The 24,274-nt window shown below is 36.3% G+C and overlaps 1 protein-coding gene across 1 annotated transcript in view; it reads left to right on the top strand.

The window, feature by feature from the left end:
* The window catches only part of LRRTM4 (leucine rich repeat transmembrane neuronal 4), a gene marked incomplete at both ends in the record, with an annotated part of 738,349 nt that extends 720,692 nt beyond the window's left edge, over window positions 1-17,657 (top strand). The window contains one exon of the mRNA XM_080932130.1: window positions 17,436-17,657. Coding sequence (XP_080788256.1) covers window positions 17,436-17,657 — 222 coding nt within the window. The remainder of the gene's footprint in view (window positions 1-17,435) is intronic.
* Window positions 17,658-24,274: the final 6,617 nt, after the last annotated feature.

Below are 24,274 nucleotides of genomic sequence, written 5' to 3'. Positions count from 1 at the left end.
TCTTTTAAGCCTTTGCATTCTCTTTTAGCTAATGCCATGAATTTGACAATAATTTATTTTTCTTTGATGAGTAAAATTCTGGACAAAACCTCTTCCCACCCCCTCCAAATCATTTGGGCAAAATTTCCACCAGTTATTTACTGTTCAGAAGGAAAAAGTGAAAGTGAATCAGTTCCTGGTGAGGTAGAAATGGATTTAGGATCCCACAGAAAGAGAGACAACAGAAAGCATTACTTGGGGTGCATGCTAAGAGGAAGATGCCCCGTGTGAGGTCTGACTCACCCCTGTTCTGGATACCACAGCAGGTGCATGGGAAAACAGCCTTAAACTGAATTACTTTTCAGTGCAACTGGCAGTGATTCAGGAGATCACACACAGTCTTATGTTTCAGAAGAATCCTCTAGCCAGTGCTGTTTGAAGTGACAGGCTGAGCTTCCGATCTCCCAAGCAACTGGGTAGCTTACTTGAGGCAGCAAAGCCTTTAAAGTGATCACGCTGGTGTTGTCTGTGCTGCCTCCCTTCCCTCTGTTGCTCATTCTTGCCAACAAGGTAATTTCGGTGGGACCTAATTCAGACAGACGATTTCCCAGTCAGCTATTGTTTCCTGTCTCCAGTCTGACTCCTGCTGTACTAAATCTCTCCAAAGAGCTGGTCCGGTGATTCTAACCTCACACCCTTCCTGTTTCTGTCCTTGAATGTTTTTTTTACTTTTCTGTTTTCTTTTTTGTTTGTCTCACTCTTTCAAATGCTGACCAGAGCCTAAGCCTGCTTTCTCTGGTGGCTTGTTCCTTTCCCTTAACTGTGAACCAGCCTCATCTTATTCTACCACATGGATGCTCACAACAGCTTCATCTCTCCTCCTTCATCCCCATCCTCTGGGTACCTTCCAGTATTTACAGCTTTACTTTTAAATGCTAACAAAATTATCCTAGAGATTTCTTATGTTTGCTTTTAAATTATTTTTATTAATGAGGCTAAAAACCGTATGAGTGTATGAGTAAACCCCAATTTCCCAATAGCAGCTGGTACCCCAGGTGAGGTGCCCCCAAATTTCTGGTAATATTATTATCACCATAGATATTTGAACATGTTGCTTGTAAATTTCACTTTTAGAATGAAACCTGAATAAGAAACAATGCTATGAAGGAAAGATAAATATTAAAGTTTAGAAATATCATTGTTCATACATGTAAAAGCTTCAAGTGTGTACATTCTACAACTAAACCTTCACAGTAAAACAAAGCAAAATGCTTTCTAACTATTGTCAACAGAGTATGAGTCAGTGCTTGTGTTTAATTTGAGTTTTACAAAGTCAAGACTGACTTGGACTCTGGAAAGATACAGCACAGTGTGAGTTCTTAGTTGACCTAGAAAAGCTCTCTGAGGGACTGCGAAACAATTAGAAATTTAAATGCATGAAAATGGAGACATGATTTATGTAATGTCACATGTTTTGATGGTACTACTGGGGGTAAAAGACCTTTCATGACTTTTTTGGTAGATTTCTTTTGCTAGTACTTCATATACAAAAGAAAATATTCTGGGCACTGCTTATTTTTGTTAAAATGATCTTAATTAATTTTTTTTAATTTAAAACAATGACCTCTAGAGTGGGAAATCAACCTTTTCAACTTCAATTTTCCACAAATTGACGCCCCGTTTCAAGTAGCTATCAAATGAGTTCCAGATTATAGTCCTAGATGTCTGAGGTCACTTGGATACTTACCTATCATCAACACAGGCGTGGTCCGCCATTGAAAATGAAGAGTGACGTGCTGAACACAGGCACTAGAGATGCAACCTCACCGCAGCATCCCTCTAGTTGGTGCGAACAGATAAAGACCTTTTTTTTCCTGTGATGCAATGTCCAGGTTCTTAGATTCTTGAGTGACTAATTGAAAAAGATGCAGAAAAGCAAACATGTATTTACTAATAGACACAATCTCTAGAGGAATCGGGCTCAAGCAAGCATGTGGCTCAGTATCTAGATTAGTTTTGAAGTTTCCTTTTTATAAGTTTAGATGGAGTTACAATGTGATCCATAGTGACAGCAATGGTATGAGAGACATATGGGCTGATGTGCACAGTGTGTGTGTGTGTGTGTGTGTGTGTGTGTGTGCATGTGTGTGTACATGTGTGTGTGCATGTATGTGTGCATGTGTGTGAATGTGTGTGTGTGTGCATGTGTGTGTACATGTGTGTGTGCATGTGTGTGTGTGTGCATGTGTGTGTGCATGTGTGTGTGTGCATGTGTGTGTGTGTGTGTGTGTGTGTGTGTGTGTGTGTGTGTTGATCATAGACTCTATAATTTTCAGCATATAGATGTACTACCTAACACATATGAGAAAGTAAGTCATGGATTTTTTTTCCTGTATGTTCACTTCAAGGACAAGTCCAGCTGAGACTTTATTTGTACGAAATACCCATTTAAGCTGTTCCTCTCTTAAAAACAACCAAACAAACAAAAGACAAAACAATTAAAAAAAATCTTTTACCAGCATGTACCTGATGACAAGTCACCCAGGAGTTGTAGGGGCATTGTTCTTCCAAGCAAAGTAGATAAAGTCTCCCTAGAAGGGCTTTCCAGGGTCACTGGGCTATCCTTGGGCCTTCCTATAACACTGGGGAACAGGTTCTTATAAAGAATAAGGATTTTCTGTGACTTTTGAAACACAAAAAATATATGAAGTTTAACAAAATAAAGCCAGTCTAGTCTTAGCACAGCATTCTAATGCAGAGAAATTTTACCTTCCATCTAACTACCTTTTCGGAATGTTTGTCTTCTGCATATTGGACATATTCACTGGGTCTTGCTGTCCACCCTACTCTACAGTTGCATCAGTAGGAACTCCTACAGAGCCTGTTCAAACATAGATAAGTAGGCCTCAAAGCCAGGACTTTGACTCAGTGCATCTGAGATGGGATCACATAATTATTTCTCACACGTTCATCGTGGACCCTATTGCTGCTCATCGGAAATGCTATTTCTGCAGGCACCGATGCTGTCTCTCCTTTTAGATTTAATGCACTTCAGGTCTAGACAGTGTAGACACACAGAACTGCCCTCATATAGAAATACCATTGCCATCTGGGTGGATGTTTACCCTCAAACAACTGATGTATAACAACATACTCCACAAACTCAAATGCAAACAGAAGTGATTTATTTCTACTCAGTGGTGTTGGGGTGAGACCTGAGGTTACAGGTGTCAATCAAACTCCTTGGTAAGGTGACTGGCTGGGAGACAAAGTTGCCGGAAGACACTGGTGGAGCAGCATAGCACACTTGCAGTGTTCGTGAGCTGTGTTTGTGTGCATGGGATGGGGATGGGGGCATTTACTTTGAGTAGAGTTGTTCATGGTGTCCATGGCAACCAGTAGAGAGTGATGGATTCTTGAGCTGGAGTTGTAAGTAGTTGTGAGCAGCCAGATTTTGGTGCAAGAAAAGAAATATTTCCTCTACAAGAGCAGTTGAATTTCAGTGTTTATGTTCTACAATTGCATGCTTTTAACAGAAAAAAAATGTGTTCACATAAGAATAAAAAATTAAGAATGTAAAAAAAAAATAGCTAACCAGAGTATACAAGGAAGCAACAATGGACTTTATTTCCTGACTTCATTAATTTCACTTTGCTCAATATATGTTTATTCTTAAATATGTTTGGTAATAAAAAAATGCCTTAACACTGATTACATCTTTCTTTGTGTTTTTCAAGGTAGATGTAGTCTAAATAAGGAAGAGTTCCTTGAGTAGCCGTGAAGAATTACTAAACCAAGTAGAATAATAACCCTTATGATCCTATGGTCATATTAGTGATAATCATCCCATCCCAGTGGTCTGACATTGAGAAGTATAATTTATGGACTCCGTGGTTGTGGAAAATACATGTTGATTATCAAGAGTCCATTAAAGACCAGGGATCAGGACTGGGGAGTGATCACAGTGGTTCAGAGCACTGGCTGTTCATGCAAATGACCTGATTCAGTTTATGGTACCCCCATGGCAAACTCACAACCATTTGTAGCTCCAGTTGCAGGGAGTTTGATGCTAACTTCATTCCTTAGTGGGCCCTATATACATTTGGTGCACAGACATACAAAGTGAACACTTATCTATATAAAAATAAGTCTTAATAAAGTAAAAGTCACTTCACAGATTAATGCCTGTCATTGCTCAAACTCACTTTTGCTGAATCTGATTGTAGTGATGGACACATCAAGAGAAAAACATTTTCATGTTTCACATTTGTGTAATGTCAGTAGGTTTGCTCACTCCCATATTCTACGACACATGAAAAAAGTATGTAATTGCTCTTCTTGAAGTTAGACTCTAAATGAAATAGTGTAGGCAAGAGCAATCATGATTTTAGCAAAGGCTTTGAAATGACAGTCATCACAGAGAATATATTTTCTTAATATAAGCATGAAACCAGAACTTGGTGCAGAAACTATATAACATCAGCAACCAAGGTGGTTACGTCTTAAAGCTAATTAGAGCTATGGCATGTGTGCATGTGTGTAGGGGCATGTGTGTGTGTGTGTGTGTATGTGTGTGTGTGTGTGTGTGTGTGTGTGTGTGTGTATATATATATATATATATATATATAGAGAGAGAGAGAGAGAGAGAGAAAGGGAGAGGGAGAGAGGGAGAGAGAGAGATAGGTAGATAGAGTGCAACGGAGAGTTAGCTGAGTAATACATTTGTCTATCTTATGTATAGCCTTGGTTTAATCCACAACACTACAGAAGATATAATAAGAAATGTCAAAAACTAAGACTATATGTTGACTGTGAAAGATAATACAGAAAGTATTTTTACTTAAAAGTATGAATTTATAGTCATGAGTCCTTCTAACTATATGTTCTATAATAAATGACAAACATCACTTTCAGCCATAGAAGTTGGAAATATTTCCCCCCAAAAGAGAATAATGTTTTCTACCTTGATAAATAGTATTTAGATCTTCTAAAGGAAACTATCAAGTCAATGTATGTCTTTTGCATGTTACAGACTCTAAAGTCTCTTAATGAAAGGTCAATATTCATTCTAAAACGAAATCTACTCTCTCACTTGTACATCCATTGTTCATGGGGCCAGCCAAACTAGGCTTTTAATTTTATGTTTTGAAATGCATGCTTGTTGTGTGCAATTTAAGCAGTTATCATCCTCAGGGGTTATGCATGTACAACAACTATACTTGTGTTCCTGGGATGCCTCCTTCTTTAGAAAAATAGGCTGACAATTCCTACTGCTAGCATTTCAAATGAAAACCCTTGCATAAGCTATATCACTGGTTTTTCAAACGGACTTTTTATTACTCTATAGCATGCCTATAAAATAACCCTGTTACTCCTATATTTCTTAAGTATAATTTTCAATAACTAATTGAAATTTCAGTAACTAAATGGAATTGGTTTGTATTGTCATGTCAAGTTACAGGAGCTTGAGAAAAAAAAAAAAAAAACTAAGATTTCAGTGGTTTTTATGCCAAACATTTAATTAAATCTTAGAAATATGCTTAATCAATATTTCATGCTCTATGTTTTTGGTGAACTGAGCAATGTGATGACTAAAAACTAAACAAAGTTTCAATGATATTTAGGTTGAGGAGACATGCCAGACTTTTGTTCTTTTTTCTTTTTTTTGCCAAGCTAGGGAGGAGATAAAGAGGCACAAAAGTGACAGGAGAAGACAAAAACCCGAATGGAGCAGGAACAGAGTCAGGATGAGCCTGCAGAGGTCTTTCAGGGTTCAGGAGACAGAACTTCTGATGGTATTAAACCTTTAGATAGACATCAGTCTTGAGTTTGAAGCTGAATAAAGCAATAGCAATAACATCATTTTAATATGAGGGATTAGGTAATCTCAATATATTAAAGATATGCTATGCTTTCAGTCAAGAACTCTATGTGTGTCCCATATTTCCCCATTATAAATGAGGCTCTGTACTTATCATTCAATACAAATACAGAGAGAACAATCAAATTTATCACCGAGTGGATCTTTTCTTCATGCTTCAGGGTAAACAGAATGTGGGTAATCATTGCTGTGGACAGGATTACATCGGGTAGAAAAATCAGACAGACAAAGTTAATCTCCTAAAACCATCATAAATAATCCTAGTCTTTACCAGTGTTTTAAAATATTTTAATATGTCTATCTAGAAATAATTATGCTCAGAATAAAGTATTGATTATAGGCTATATATTCTAGGTACAGTCATCTACATTTTCCTAATCTTTCTGTCCATTTTAAGCATATATATTTATCTACTACATCATTTACAGTTTTGCTGCAGTTTTCTCAATTGTCCAAAAACTTTATTTTTGAACATATCTGAAGGATTTCTGATATTATTGGTATACTTTTCAAAGCAATACTTTTAGAAAAGATTATGGTTACTGAAGAAACCCATTATCATTTTTACTTGAGATTAAATATGTTTTCATTCTTATGGGAGAACTGCACAAATCAATAAAAGATTGATAAATAAATGATAGATTGATATAGGTTCACCTACATGTGCATACATAGATACATATATACATATATAATTAGCAGTAAAAATATAAATACATGATAAAAAAGGTAATTTTATAGAAAAATAGATTAATGTATAGAAGAAAGAACATAGAAACATAGATAATAGATACATAGACAGATAGAAAGACAGACAGATACATAGATACATAATTAACAGATATATAGATAAAAAGATACATAGATACAGATGTTATAAGGCTCATATTTGTAGGGAATTCAAGGCAGACTACTTATCATTTTGACAACTCATTGTTTATATCACCATTAGAAGTTGCATAAAGTTAAAATCTATGCAAAAAAAAGTAAGCCATTTCTCTACTCACATCTAATGCTAGGCTCTGTTCCATGTGTTTAAGTCTTCTCTGAGTGTCCAAGTTCATGTTTAGCTAAAGAAGTTTTCTAGCTGACTGAACATTTACAGACATTTCACCACCGTTGTAAAGTAAATTCACCTACAAGTAGCTATTTAGAAATCATGTATATAGTGATAGTTGTTAAATTTACCCAACTGAATTAGTCCTAACTTTAGTCCAAATATGTCCACCACCAAGCTGATGATAATCGGAAACATGGTGTTATTGAAATACCACCAATGATAAGAACATGAATAGGACTGAGTTAATGTACTGAAGTTGGCAAGACACTAATCAATCATAATGAGTCTAAAAATATATAACAGTTCAAGAAATGCTATGCAGAAAATAAACACGGATTTTGAAAAGTACAGTAGTTTATAAATGTAAATGGAATGTCATTTTAAATAAGGTGGTTAAAGAGAACCTCTCCAAAACCATGATATTTTAACAGAGATTAGAAAAGATTACCTTAAGTCCATTGAGGATAGACAGAAAGAAAATTAAAATGCAGAAGAAAAAGACAGCAAGGTCTTTAAAAAACAAACAAACAACAACAAAAAAGAACGGGAATACTAAGATCTAGGCTTAAGAGAAGGACAAGTTCTGATTGAGAAATAGGCATATTTTTAACTTCTTTACAAGAAGAAGCCATGGTGGTGCAAATGCTTGTGATTCAATAACCTTTAGACCCAATAACCTCTTTCACATAATCACCACAGTTCTCTCCTCCTGTGTACAGAGCTATCATAGCTCAGGAGCTGGCTTACTGCATTAAGAGCATCCCTTAAGCTATCCACTCAAAGGTCAGTCAGCTTTGTTCCTGCTATAGTATGTTTGATCCAGAATGACCTCAGGGGTAACTTTCAAGCTCTCACCTGAAGCTTTCTGTCTGAATTCCAAGTACCAAGGTTGTGAGAGTCCAGCTTTCTGTGTGGGAGCCACATGAGCTTTATAGTCTGGGCAAGACCTAGGTCTTCACTTGGAAATCCACAGGGCTCACATGCTGGGACCCCGTTTCTCTCTGCTCTCCTGACTCACAATCTTCAGACTCAGTGGCAAGAAGAGAGAACCAGGTTCATCTCACTCATGCAGCTATTAATAATCTTGAATAAGCCAGCCTCGTTTTATCTTTCTTTATAGATCCAGAACTAGATACCTAGATTATAAAAAAAATGCCCAAACATGCTAAATCATTTTTACTTTTAAAAATGATTGTATTAAAATGTTAACTCATGAAGTTTAAATGAAACTCAAAATTCCATGTTCAAGTATTCAAACAACCCATTCCTCTAATAAAACAATAACCAAAAGCAATGTAGAAGAAGAAAGGGCTTCTTTATATTCTGCATCTAGGTTAGAACAACAGATGAAAATTAGGAGAGGAACCCAAGTAGGAATATGAAGTGTTAACCAGGGAATTTTGCTTGGTGGCTCACATTCCTACACTTGGATTTATCCTCAGTCTGCTTTCTTCTACCACCCAGAGCCACTATCCCAGGACACAATCCAATTTAGAGTGATCCCGCCATTCCTACATCAATTAATTACCAAGACAACCCCCACAGACATGCTCATAGTTCCATCTGATCGGAAGAATATTCCACCATTGCAGCTTTCGTCTCAAAGAATTTTAGACTCTTCCTAGTTAAAAGTTAAAGCTAACTATGCCACTAGGTAATGTTATATTAAAATCAGTTCCTTGCTTATTCATTTACATTTTGCCTAAGTCTATTTTCACATTCAAAGGTTAGGTCGATAGTTAACTATAGATTCTGTGTGAGTTGAAAGTCTTACCTATCACGGAGTCATGAAAGACTTTGCCAATCTCTTTATCTGCCATGTGAGTGAATGAATGAACACATAAATAAGTGAGTTATGTTAGCAAATTCTCTTTTATATAATTACACCTTAATAGTATATACTTTATGGCAGAGATCCAGCCATTACCTTAGACCTGTACATATATTATTTAAAACATAAAACTAATGTTATTTATGTACCATTCTGCTTTGCAGTTCTAAAATATAGTCAATCAGAATAAAACATAATTACATTTTCTAAATGAGCATATTCTATTTTCATAATTAAAATTGCATCTCAACGTTTCTCCTATTAGAAACAGCCCGACTCTTAAAAATTTCCTTTAATGGTTCTAGAATCAAAGCAGTCATTTCATTCTGTAGGTATGTCTGAATCCTTCTGGGGATTTTTTCCTGCATCTGTTATTTGGTTCTGAAGTTCTACCCTGGGGTACAAAATCCTGTTTTACAAAACCACCTCCCTTATGAATTTTATTTCAATTTCACATTTTTAAAAGAATTTCTCTTTAACTGAAGACCACTTCACAGTTTGAGAGGAGACACTGGAGACTCATCTGCTCTATCTCCAAAGAGCAAATGCTACCTGATAGTCAAGGAAATGAGTTTAAGGTATAAATTATTTAACACAAATCCAAATAAAGTATCACCTAAGTTCACTAGACACTGGAGCAAGCCACAATTCTCTACATTTTCTAGGGAAACACAAGGGGAACTTGACTGAGGAAGTGCTAGCTAACTGCTCATTTACAGTCACTCCTGTTTCTATAAAACCACTAATAGCACACCTATAATGCTCTCTCTGTATCTTTCTGTCTCTCTCTCTCTCTCTGTCTCTCTCTGTCTCTCTCTCTCTCTCTCTCTCTCTCTCTCTCTCTCTCTCTCTCTGTCTGTCTCTCTCTCTCTCTCTCTGTGTGTGTGTGTGTGTATACATGTGAAGACCAGAAGGGTCATTCTTCAGGCTCCGATGTTCCTCATTGTTCTTGAATTTAGGCTAGACTGTCCTTGGAAATCCTCCTGCCTCTGCCTTCCCAGTTCTGGGAATTCAAATGTGGGATACCATGCTCAATTTATGGAATTAAACTCATGTCCTTATAACTTTGAGGCAAGTGCTATATGCCATAGCTATCTCTCCAACTCAAAGCAAAAATACATTAAACAGGATCAGTTGTCTTCACTGAGAAAGTTTCATCTCTGTTTGGTTACTTCTGTGGGGTTTGAATTTTTGCAAGAAGGAAATGGGACTCACAAAATGGTTACTGTCTTTTGTTTAAGGACAAACATCTTCTTCGTGTCATTGCAGTTCTTAGAAACCTTTATTTTTCCACAAGAGGGAAACATTCCTGACTTAAAATATTATCATATCTATTTGTTACTCCAATACTTCAGCATTAAAGTCACATATATTGAAAAACTATACTTGATTACAATATACCATTAGGGATACACTATTCTTTCGACATTAGGGACCAGATCTTTGGAAGAGAAGGGTATGAAAATAATGCTAGTTATTTACTCTAGCTTATGAATATAAAACCATTGTGAATACTGAGAGCATTGCTAATGTAATACACACCCCAGTGAATGGAGTGAGCCCCATCTTCAAACTCTTTTGGCTCTTCATTAGCTTGAGTTCTGGGACACCGTGGAGCAGCACATTCTGGTAAGAAGACACTAAATTCATAAACGGCCATTCTGCTCTAGAGTCACACAACTAATTTGAAAATGAAAATTCAAACAAAAGTGAGTACACAGATCATATGTTTTCTAACCCTTGAATTTAAAAAAGAAAAAAAGGCAAGAATAAAAGAAAAATCTATACAGTGTGCGTGGCACTTGGCAATACATGTGAAGGTCAGAGGGCAACTTGCATTAACTGATTCTCCCCTTCGACACATGCAAATTTCAGGGATACAAGTCAGCCTGTCAGGCTGGATAGCAAAGTTCCTTTACTCAAGGAACTATCTTGCTGACTCCTAAGACTGGTGGCTCTTACATGATGACATTCTTTGAGCCCACCCATAAAATAGAAGCAGGGTGGACACCTCTTTCCCCACGACCTTCTTTGTTTTACCTGGAGCCTCTTTGAAACAAACATCACAAAATATAATTGATGACCTGACAAACCGAATAAATGGCCATGTCACATTCAGTGTTTCCACGTTCCAAACAGAATAGGGAAAGCATAAGATCTCTAAGGCATTGTTTGAGATGGAAAACTGTCATGAACTCTCCATTCATGTTTCCAACTTCACTTATTATTAATAAACTGTGCCATTGTTCTAATGGTTTGAATTTCTCAGCAACTCCTGAATTCTTGAAATTTTTCTACTATAAGTTACTTTTTAAAATTGTGTGTATGTGTGTGTGTGTGTGTGTGTGTGTGTGTGTGTGGTATGTGTGCATGTGTATATACACATGCAAACATTCATGGATGTATGTGAACATAGCAAAAACATGGAAGCTGGAGAACAAGCGCGGGTGTCAATCTTCAGTGGCCTCCTTGTTTGAAGCAGGATCGCATGCTGTTTGACTCTTGGCCTTGAGATGTGTGACTTTTCCCCATCTCTCCAACTCATAGGCTGAAGGGCCAACTAGGTTTCCCTTCTAACATAAGTGGGTTAAGGTTGTGTTAGCTTTAATTGACATTGTTGAAACATATACTAACTCCCTGAACTTATTTACTTATACACGTTTGATTCTCATCACATTCTAACCTATTGAAAAGACTAAAGTCAAAGTTATATATTCACTTAGCAACTGTCATTCATTTTTAATCAATTTTCCTTCCAATAAATGCAATGTCCATCCTCATTAAGCAGTTTTGCTGTATTGAATTCTTCCTTGGATTTATATGATGAGACTTTTTAGATGGTCTGAATAGCCTGACACAACCCTTTAATTCTGAAAATTAGAATCCAAATGTCATTCAGAAAATTGAAAATCGACTTTTTATTACTTCAGTGGAACGAATTCATACTGAAATCTGAACAATGGTCATGAAAACTTAATAAATAAGACTAATGATAGACTATAGTAATTTAAGAACAATCAGACACTTCAACTACTTAAAACTAATGGTTAAATCTTTGCAAAAAAAGAAGGAAACAGTACTGGATTTCCAAGTTGAAATTCTAAAGTCTCTGATCAAAACTATCAAGGATCCATTTCACATTGCCCCCACACTTACTGCATAGACACATTCATTTCTCATTTTAAATACAATTATTAGTGAAGGAAAGTTTGAGAATAAGAATCAATATTCAGGATTTGAGGCTCTATACAACCCTTTGTAATTTATCTTTTACTCCTAAAATATACAGTATTTCATTTCCCAAACTTCTGTCATTGAATTACTAATATATCAAACCCTCATAATTCAAAAAATGATTTCATAGTCTTAAAAAATATCTTCCTGCTGTTTTGGAAGAAAAAAAATTCATATTATGCACAAAGAGTAAATGATTTTTTTTGAAAACCATGGTGATGTTTAATAACCCTTTAATGCACAGGAAAGAAGTGGGAGCCTTGCATAGAAACTATGCTGTGCCCATCTGTGTCCAGTATCTCTCTTAATGGAAACTGGAAGACCAAAAGAAGCAGAATATGCTTTCAAACCATATAAGGGCATTGCCAAGCAAAAACGACCCAGAATAGGTGTTCTCAGTGGATTTCCTAAAGATCAGAAATGACATTCAGTGTTACCTGAGGGCAGTGAGACACCAGAACTGCTCAATTTTGTTTTAGAGAATTAGCCAGAAACCAGAAGAATCAAAGTGACGTATAATTAATCAAAGGAATGTTTGTTCTCACTCTAACCCACCTCACATGTATTATAAAACATTCTTCTGAGGAAGTTTACATGTGATTAAAATTCATCTGTACGTATAACCTGGAGAAGTCAGATCAGCCAAAGAGCATGATGTATTTCTCAGATTCTTGCTATTCTGTGTGTACCATGCAATTTTCTTTAAATAAAGTACAGCTTTCAGTGCAGCCAATGAGTAGCCAGCCGTGCTAATGAGAACATCTTTAAATAGGGTTGTTCTGCTGAGCTTCAAAGTGGAGCCCAGGAGAGAAGGGATGGAGCATGGGGACCCTTTTGTAAAGTACTAAAAACACATTTACAAAAATACCAAAACTACATTAAAGGGAACTTAAGGACACTTTGTTTTGACTACTGGAAACAACAATCCACACAGGGACCCAGGTGCTTAATGTGCTGTGCATTATTACTATAAAGCACAAGACCTCCTTCTCTTTGCTGCTCCAAAGCTGCAAATTCAATTCATTACATGGTACCCCACAGAATAGAGTCCAAGAGTAAATGAGCAAATGCCACAGTTACCCTTTCAAAGCTGGCCAATTCATTCAGCTCTTGATTATTTATTTATTTTGCCATTGGTCAGTCTAGAAGAAAAGAGTGTTACAATGTCTTTTCATCTCAGGAGAATTGTTTCAGATACAATGGAGAAAATGCCATGAGTCCCTGCTTACCAGAATAAAACACAGTCTAACTGCTGTTACAAAACAAATTTCCTGAGTTCAGAGATGATATGACATATACATCTAGAGGTCTGTGGTTAATAAGGCTCTCTTGATATTTAAGTCAACATTCAGCTGAATATCATGATTTCTTTTAGCTATGAAACTGTTCTCTTAATTATATTTTAAACAGAAAAGTATTAAATAAATATGAAAAATTGAACAATGTTGACATATGTGCTGCTAGTTTTTATCTTTCGATGAACCTATTTGTACAGAGAGCTCATGACTCTGACTTCCTTTTACACAAGGCTTATGCATACTTTTTGAGTCCAGTGTCTTCCCCTAATAATGACTAGGGGAAAGATTCCAACAATAAACCAAAGGCATCAACAGAGCCATGGCAAGTGCTTCTTGTGCTCTTTGATGAATCAGATGGATCTGGCTAATTTGGGAAAAGAAACCGGAATCATTACTTTAAGTTGTAGTATGGGGAAAAGGTTGGTAAGATAGCTCAGCAGGAAGAGGCACTTGCTGACCAGGTGGAGGACCTAGTTTGGCCCACAAGGACTCATATGGAAAAAGACAAGAGTTAACTCTTGTAAGTTGTACTCTGACCTCCATAATGCTGTTATAGTACACAAATTGAATAAAATAACGTAAATAAATAAAAAATTAGGAAAAAAAGAAGGGAAAATACATAATAAATATTCTGTGCCCAGGAATGTGTCTGTTCTTACAAGTAATTTCGTGATTTCATGGCATTTCAAGTTGTCCTTCACATATTAATAACAGAAATAAGAATGTATCATATTCTTAGGAAGGTCTTTCCCAAAATACTTCTCCCTGCTCAGTACCCTGAACAAAATAGCTGCTTCGATTTCTTTGCTTTGTCAGAGTTGTGTTGATCCAGGACACAAATCAGGCCTCTACACATCTGACACATTTACAAAATTCCACAGGAATTTTATTTCCCAAAACAGAAATGACAATAAACAGTTCACATCTAGACAGTTTGCTGGTTTATAGAGATATAAAAATGAATAAGAAATTTTAAAAAATAGGGTGGTATATATGGTGCAGTAGTTAAAAGTGTTATACTTTGACCCTTCCAGTAAGCCAGACTTTGATCAGCGTCTCCTAGGCAGCTTGTCTTTTTTCCCTTAGAAGTCCTACTGAAGTAGAGGGCCTTGAGGATCTGGTCAGTTTGAGGGATGCCCTGAAGCTACTTTAGCTCTCACTTTCTGTGCTTAATGAGCTTCCCTTCAGGATGGAATGTTGTGCTTCCCCTTAGAACATCCTGGAACTTAAGAATTCCCCTGCAAGATGTAATGTTTTATTTCCTCAAAAATTACCACATGATAACTGTGTAGTGAGTAAAGCAACATAGACAGATAGAGAGATAGATAGATAGATAGATAGATAGATAGATAGATAGATAGAGATAGAGATATATAGAGAGATAGATAGAGAGAGATAGATAGATAGTGAAAGAGAGAGGAGAGAGAGAGAGAGATAGAGATAGATAGATAGTGAAAGAGAGAGGAGAGAGAGAGAGAGATAGAGATAGATAGATAGTGAAAGAGAGAGGAGAGAGAGAGAGAGAGAGAGAGAGAGAGAGAGAGAGAGAGAGAGAGAGATACTTACCCTCTTGCTGTCAAATCCATTCCTTCACTGGCATTAGAGCCCAGTGCTTTGGATCCCAACACATACTGAAGAGCAGTTGAGATGTCCACCCTTGTGAACTGACCAACTACAGTATCCTTGGAATTTGCATTGGTAGAAAAGGCCATTGTTAAACTAGCTAGGCCACAGCCTAGAATTCATTCTAATAACCCTCTTTAAGAGGGAGAAAGAGAAAGACACACACACACACACACACACAGAGAGAGAGAGAGAGAGAGAGAGAGAGAGAGAGAGAGAGAGAGAGAGAGAGAGAGAGAGATTCACTATAAGTCCTGTACTTCTAGAGAACCCCAACAGTGAGAATGGTGGTTCTATGCACTGTTTCATAAGGCTATAAGGGTATATCACCTGCTTCTATGGGAATGAACGTATCACTTCAAAAGACATAGATCAGGGATGTCTATTGCTGTACAGAGAGAGAGTGCCCAAAGAAAGTAATCCTTCCCCTTCTAAGCCTTCTTTCCCATCAACAGGCATTGGCAGTCTCTCAGAGAACTACAGGTATTGAGTGAAAGAAAGTGACTTTGCAAAGCTAAAGATCCACGAAGGTAAAACAGACATGGAGCTGAGACAAGCGGGGAAAAACTCTTGAATCGTTGCCTACTAGCAGCTGAGCACTTGGACTTTTGTCATCTCAACAAAGAATCAACACCATCAGATTGATGTAGCAGGTTCAGACAGATGTGCAAGCACAAGATAAAGAAGAAAAATGCAATTGCAGTTTTCTTGTCCTAACTCTGTGAAATGTGTTTCTTTACCAGATATATATGATCTAAAGAAACACAATAAAGAAAATGTAGGTGACGGGAGTATTTGCAGATTTCCCTATTAATATAATTGCTGTGGACTCTCACCCAGATTTATAGCAGTTGACAGTCAATAGAGACTTAGCTTGTCAGCTTGAAAATGGAGAATACCATTCATATTATAAACAGAGAGGTGTACCTGTGAAAGTACTTATAATATTTAAGCAATAAGTTGCTAGAAATTATCTGCAGTATTTTTGTTTTACATAAAAGATTTTATAGACCCAAAATGGAAGTTATAATTATATGAAATGAGAAGTGCAAATGAAAGTTAAAGCATGCATATAATCTATGCATTTTGTATTAGAGACAGGCTCCAGAGGAGAGAATCAATTTGTGGTACTATAACTTGGTCAAAAAACACAAGGTAAGGGAGTTCATACTACCTGTAAGAGTACTGAATAAAGCCATTGAACTAAATTGATATGAATTCAAGCCACATTGGTAAATAGTTATGTTTATACCCATAGAAAATGTTAATGTTAGCGTTAATCAGATAATCCTCTATTTCTAGTGTATAGTAATAAATATAGAGAGGCTTGACTGTACACGGTGCTGAGATTTAGGGATGGAGGACTACACACCTCTCAATAAGGCAATTATATGATCCATTCAAATGCCCAGGGACCCTCCAAAAGAAGGGCTAGAAATACTGTAAGAGCCACAAGATAAGGAGAAAGGCTGTGAAATGCTTTCTCCTAGTCAAGAAACAGATATTGAAAACATGAACTCAGAGCAGCCATGGATACCTGATTCTGTAGCAGAATGGGGACATCATCAGGTAGGAACTGAATGAGCCCCACACCTCACTTCTGAGCTACATTTTTCTACTGATTGATGTAGACAAAGACCAATTGTCTTCAGTTGTGTACCCATTGGTGATGCTATTAATCTATAATGGATAGATCCAATCCAGTGCTCTGGTTAAACTAAATGGGTCATAAGAAAAAAATAAGGGTCATAAGTCTGAGGAAGGGTCTGGTCCAGAGTAGGAACATGGGAAATGGATAAGACAGTATGTGAATAGAAATAATGCATTGCATGTATGAAATCATCTGTGAAAAAATGGTTAAAATTAAAGAAAAAATTGGTATATACAAATAAACTACACATAAAATATAAAATACAATAAAGTAGCTATATATATATATATATATATATATATATATATATATATATATATATACACATAGAACATGTACATTATATACATGTGATTGTAAACATGTACTCAAACACATATAGACATATGAGGCACATACAAATAACTTGCATATATCAGGATGCACATTTGGTCATTACATATACGTTCTTTTGCACATTATTTTCGACTTGACTTATTATGCTGTATTGTAACAGGTCTTCCCCGTTTTTGTAGCATGAGCATTCATGTAGGCTGTGGAGTGCTTTTAAATCGGGTAGTATGGTAAACACAGCAGTTCTATACATGTATGATATAGGTTGTGCAGCTTCATAGATATTTATGTGGTTTTAACACTTTTGGTGATGTATTAACTGAGAATAGAATCAAAAATAAAAACATTGAAAATACATTTATATAAACTTGTATACAAAGTCCTTATGAATTATGATAACTGAAAAGTAATAATAATTATGTTTCTTAAATTGGTACTTTCAAGTAATAGAGGACTCCAGTCAGCCTAGAAAATAAAAACGGTTTCCTTTTAAAGCTTATTACTAAACAATTGTTTTTTTTTTTTTTTCTGTTTCTCATGTACAGATGCCCCATCATGTGAAGCCCTTGCCGTATTACAGCTATGACCAGCCAGTGATTGGGTACTGCCAGGCCCACCAGCCCCTCCACATCAACAAGGCTTATGAAGCTGTGTCCATAGAGCAGGATGACAGCTCCAGTTTGGAGCTTGGGAGAGACCACAGCTTCATTGCCACCATAGCCAGGTCGGCTGCACCTGCCATTTATCTGGAGAGAATAACAAACTAACAGCCAAGCTAACTTATTAATGAAGAGCTCACAGGGAAAGGGAGGCCTCTATCACCAAGGGGATGAGGTGTCCAGCATCCTCCAGCCTCAAGAGTTCATTGCTCCTGTACAGAAGTTTAGGGAATAGTGAGAAGCAAACCCTAAGCTGGTTATGAAGTTGGGCAGCTGATGAACCTACCATCAACCTGGGAGGACACAGAACTTCCTTTGCTTTAAAACATAAAACAAACACAAGAACTCCCGGATGTAAATAGTAAAGAGTGTTAAGTTCTTATAAAAATAGATTTCACCCTAGCTATCTATAGGTTTGTTTGTATATTTGATTTTTCTACAGTGCATGGTTCCTGGGCTTGAGAACCACAGTGGGGAGGGTGGGAATTTTGGGGAAACAACACAGTTTTTCTTGTAAGTGTGTGCATAACACTCACAGACCTTTTTTTCCTATGTTTTCATTTCACTTCTCTTTTAAAATCTGGTTTTATTCTTTTATTTGTTTTACTTTTCTTAAATTTCCTGGTTCAGTGACTTTCTACTTCTAAATATGAGTACTTACATGGTACCAAATGAAGATTTGTTTTTGCATTGACCTGAAGTAAAGAAAGTTGACTACTATGTCCAATAAACTACTGGAATGAGTTAAATACATTGAAGTGTATATTCACTCAGTACACATTATCTCGAAATATTAGGAGCTCTGGTTGATTCCCCCAGCTGTATCTGCCATGGAAGGAAACCTGATAATCAAACCTGTGAACACTTGGGTGGGAAAGAGTCCGAGTATGACCCTCAATGGAGGGGCTTGTGAACAAGCACCAGGGTTCCTGGGGGATGGCACTATCATGGGATGAATTTCCAAAGTCAAGATGATATGTAATATTGCTTTTAAATTTAATCATCACTTAGCTTTTGTGTAATTTTTATCAATAAAAGAAAAATGTTGAAAAATAAAAGATATTATTTTGCGGTTGGTATACCATGGCCCATCTGCATATGTGTGGAATGTTTCTACCTGGTATCAGCATGACGATATAGGATGCCATTAAGGGTTTTGGTTGGTTGGTTGGTAGGTTGAGTTTTGGGGTTTTGTTGTTGTTTGTTTGTTTTTCTGCATTCCACAGTCAGGTAGAGAGGCTTAAGTAAGTATAGAAAATATATGTGAAACATAGAGGGAGTGATATTATTTTTTTTTCTTCAAAACTTATTTACTCTAAAAATAGGCAACATGAGAAAAATGTACCAAAGGGTGAATTATAAACTACATGATCTTAGAGGGAAGACATAGATATTAGTAATCACACAGAAAAACACAGAGAAGTCATTTTAAAAATTATCTTTCAAAAGAAATAATGAGGGAGAGAAAGATGGCTCATCAGTTAAGAATGCATGCTGCTCCTAAAAAGGACCAGAATTTTATTCCCTGAACTGACATTTGGCTACTCACAATCTCCTATAATTCTAGCTACAGGGGAATTCAACACATTCTCCATAGGCTCCTATATCCAGATACACTTATCCATGTATGTATATATGTATGTATGTATGTATGTGTGTGTGTGTATATATATATATATATATATATATATATATATATATATATATATATATTCATGCCCACACACAAAAATATAAAATAAAGTCACCCAAAGGAACCTACCAGACAATCACACCATTTTGTCTTTTGTGAGCGAGCTGATATAACACATTAGCAATTCTCCAACTCACCAGATGGGTGGATGCTTCCCTGAAGTCATCTGGCATCCAATTGGAGTAGTTTTGTTCTTAAAACAAGATGAATCTATGAGGTTTATGATATTTAGTAAAATAACTTTCACATGTTAAAGTATGGTATTAGACAGTGAGTTAAACTGATATCTTTAAGAACTAATTCCAAACTCTGAAACTAATAATAAATGAGATTTATAAATTAAAATCATTGTATCAAAGTTTGAGATAATTACAAAAAAGCAAATTAGGGTATTAAACATGGATTTTCCTTTCAACTTCGTTTTATTTGAATACCATTTTAAAATAAAATTGAAGTTACCCTCTGTTTAAAATGAGAAGATGTCAATTGTCATATTACAGAAAAATTCAGTCAAGACAGCTTCTATTTTAACATTGAAAAGTGTCATTATTGCCAAATTCCTTTAATTTTCTGTTAATATATAGTTTTTAAATATGTATATTCTTAACCATGAATACAGAAAGATTTAGTCAAGGTTTAAATAGTTAAAAATAATTCTGTCCTGTTATGACTTTGGTTTTAAAATTTGACCAATAAATTTGAAATATATCTTCCCAAATTAAGATGACTTTGGGGGGGGGGGGTAGGGATCAGTATCTTTCCAAAGTAGGAGGATATTTTTCAATCATTGATATTCTCTGATCGCTGTAATGCCATCTGCCACAACATTCACCACAACTGATTTTTGTATAAAAAAATACTGATCAGGGTTGGCTTTGATTAGTATATTTCTATGTCTTAAAACAAAAATCATAACAAATATATTTCTTTCTGTTATTTAAAATTATTGCACATGACCAACCATTGCCTAAGTCAAACATGAATAGTGAGGTGAACAGTTATAAAAGCGGACAGCATTGTGAAACTATCACAGAGCTCCTACACATGAACGTTTCCAAAGAGCTTTTAAATCTGCATTTCATTTCCATGTGACAGAGTAAGTTTGCATTGTGTTGTGTAAAGGAGGTGAAGCTTTGAACAGGTAAATAAGAAAACATAAGAAAGCAATTTCACTTGAATAGTTCTGGAGAAATCCTGAAATGCAAACTTAAGGGTCTGATGATACATAATGAACAGAATAAGTTTCCAAAGGGGAAAAATGATTTTAAGAAACAAATAGTGATTTTCATAAGAGGGCTTAAAAATTCTATCATTGTAGTATTTATCCTGCTAGTAAAAAAAAAAAAAAAAAAAAAAGTCAATCTAGAAGCCATTGAGTCTACACTGCCAACACTGCCATGTAGATATCTTCTGGGTAGGGCAAACTTGTCTATGTGTCTCACATTCCTGCTCTATTCTACTGCATAACTATGCAGACTGAATGTCTGAGAAAGTTGTATATTTCTCAGCTTTGAAGAGTGCTATAATGCTGAGGAGTGACCCCAGGTAACATGGATATTATCCCACTGTTGTTTAGATGCTGGGAAGGATGTTGATTCTAGTTAGTGTTCATGTAAGAAGGTAAGAGAATCCTACCAAAGAACGTCCACATCAAAAGGATCATTCAACATGATCAAGTAGGCTTCATCCCTGGAAAGCAGCGGTGGTTTAATGTAAGGAAATCCATCAACCTAATCCACCATATAAACAAACTCAAAGAAAAAAAAAAAAAAACACATGTTCATCTCACAGAAAGCATTTGACAAAATTCAACACCCCATCTTGTTAAAAGTCTTGGAGAGAACAGGAATCCAAGGCCCATACCTAAACATAATAAAAGCAATATACAGCAAACCAATAGCCAACATCAAACTTAATGGTGAGAAACTTGAAGCAATCCCACTAAAATCCAGGACTTGAAAGGCTGGCCACTCTCCCTCTACCTATTCAACATAGTACTGGAAGTCCTGGCAAGAGCATTTAAACAGCAAAAGGAAATCAAAGGGATACAAATTGGAAAGGAAGAAGAAAAAAACATCACTGTTTGGAGGTGACATGGTAGTGTACATAAGTGACCCGAAAAATTCCACCAGAGAATTTCTACAGCTGATAAACAATTTCAGCAAATTGGCTAGATATAAAATTAACTTAAATTAGTAGACTTCTACTAAAGGGACAAACATGCAAAGGAAGAAATTAGGGAAAAGATACCCTTCACAATAGTCACAAACAATATGAAATACCTTGATGTGACTCTAACTAAGCAAGTGAAAAACCTGTATGACAAGAACTTCAACTTCCAAAGAAGGAAATCAAGAAAGATCTCAGAAAATGGAAAGATCTCTAATGCTCATGGGTTAGAAGGATCAACATTGTAAAAATGGCCAACTTACCAAAAGCAATCTACAGATTCAATGCATCCCCATCAAAATCCCAAACCAATTCTTCATTGAGTTGGAAAGAGCAATGCGCAATTTCATCTGGATTAACAAATGACCTAGAATAGCAAAATCTATCCTCAACAACAAGAAAACATCTACGGGAATCACCATCCCTGACCTCAAGCTATATTACAAGGCAATTGTGTTAAAAACTGCATGGTACTGGTACTGAGATAGGCACATGGATCAATGGAATAGAACAGAAGATCCAGAAATGAGCCCTCACATATATGGTCACTTGATTTAGACAAAGGAGCTGTAAACATTCATTGGAAAAAGGACAGCCTATTCAACAAATGGTGCTGGTCCAACTGGCACTCAACATACAGAAGAATGAAAATAGACCCTTTCTTATCTCCTTGTACAGAGCTCAAGTGCAAGTGGATCAAAGATCTTCACATTAAACCAGGTACACTGAAACTATTAGAAGAGAAATAGGGAAAACCTTAGAGCACATAGGCACAGGAGAAAATTTCCTGAACAGAAGACCAGTGGCTAGTGCTCTAAGGTCAAATATCAAAAAATGGGACTTAATAAGATTGCAAAGTTTCTGTAAGGCTAAGGACACTGTCAAGAAAACAAAATGGCAGGCAACAGACTGGGAAAAGATCTTTACCAACCCCACAACTTATAGAAACCTAATATCCAAGTTATACAAAAAATTCAAGAAGTTAGACACCAGAGAATCAAACAACCCTATTAAAAATGGGGTACAGTGCTAAACAAATATCTCAATTGAGGAATTTCAAATGGTGGAGAAGCATTAAAGGAAGTGCTTGACATCCTTAGCCATCAGGGAAATGCAAATCAAAACAAGTCTGAGATTCCACCTCACACCAGTCAGTTTGGCCAAGATCAAAAATTTAGATGACAGCAGATGCTGGTGAGGATGAGGAGAAAGAGGAACACTTCTCTACTATTGGTGGGGTTGTAAACTAGTACAACCTCTCTAGAAATCAGTCTGGCGGTTCCTCAGAAAATTGGACATAGTACTACCTGAAGACCCAGTTATTCTACTTCTAGGTATATACCCCAGAGACACTCCAACATACAACAAAGACATATGCACCACAATGCTCATTGCAGCCCTATTTATAATAGCCAGAAGCTGGAAAGAACCCAGATGTCCTTCAGTAGATAAATGGATACAAAAATTGTGGTATATTTACACAATGGTGTACTACTCAGCTATCAGAAACAATGACTTTATGAAATTCTTAAGAAAATTGATGCATCTATAGAATATCATCCTGAGTGAGGTAACCCAGTCACAAAAGAACAGACATAATATACAGTCACTGATAATTGGATGTGAGACACATATACAAGTTTGCCCTACCCAGAGGATATCTACCCCAGAAAGCTCTGAACACCCTAGAAACAACTTACAGAGTATATGAAGTTCAAGAGAAACAAAGGTCAAATAAAAGGGAATAAATATCATTATGCTTAATTTTTACACACCAAGAAAACTGACTAATTCCAGGTTACATCTTGCTTTAGATATACATTATGCTCATCGTAACTAGTAAGATTTTAAGGCATACTATCAAAACTTTAAGAAAATCAAGTATTGACAAAAATGTGTTCATATACTGTTACACAAAAATGCTTTTAAAATCTGTACAGTCATCTTTGTTTTTTAAAATATAGTTGTTCAATTATAAAAAAAAAATTCTAACATTGTAGTACTTATCCTGTTAGTAAAAAAAAAAATTCAATCTGGAAGCCATTCAGTCTACACTACCCACATTGCCATCTAGATATCTTCTGAACAGGGCAAACTTGTCTGTGTGGCTCTCATTCCTGCTCTATTTTATTGCATAACTATGCCGACTGAATGTCTGAGAAAGCTGCACATTTCTCTGCTTTGAAGAATGCTATGATGCTGAGGAATGACCCCAGGTAACATGGACTTTTCCCCACTGTTGTTTAGATGCTGAGAAATATGTTGATTCTACTTAGTGTTCATGTAGGAAGGTCAGATAATCCTACCAAAGAATGTCCACTCTTTTTCAAACTCTTCTTACTAGACATCTGATTTTACTCTGTATTGTTTATTGGACAAGAGAAAGGTCTATAGTCTTTTTCTGAAAGCTGAGGATTTTTATGAAATAGTCACAAAGGAAGGGAATTAAAATCAGGCCAAGGAACAATTATGAACAAAACACAGTAGACCTTGTCACAGTCAGTCTCCAAAACATGACTGTCTCTCTTCATGAATACGCATAGTAGCATTGAGTCTCTCTCACTTAGAAACAGAAAGTTTCTGAGGTTAAAGATTAAATGCTATAATCATGCCTTGGCTTCTCATCCCTTTGAAGGTCTGTAACGACATTTCACATATGACTCTCAGAAACTGAAGACATAAATAATAGGAACTTTTACCTGCAGGATACTGGAGAAAAGCCAAATGTTCTCTAAAACAAAGCATACACACACACACACACACACACTCACACACACACACACACACACACACGCACGCGCACTATTCTAATGAGGTTTATTCCATGGTAAAGCAGTGATGAAAATGGATGGAGATCGCAGGA

Source organism: Micromys minutus (genome assembly GCF_963924665.1).
Source record: "Micromys minutus genome assembly, chromosome: 18".
Classification (NCBI taxonomy): domain Eukaryota; kingdom Metazoa; phylum Chordata; class Mammalia; order Rodentia; family Muridae; genus Micromys; species Micromys minutus.
This window is presented reverse-complemented; position numbering and strand designations above follow the sequence as displayed.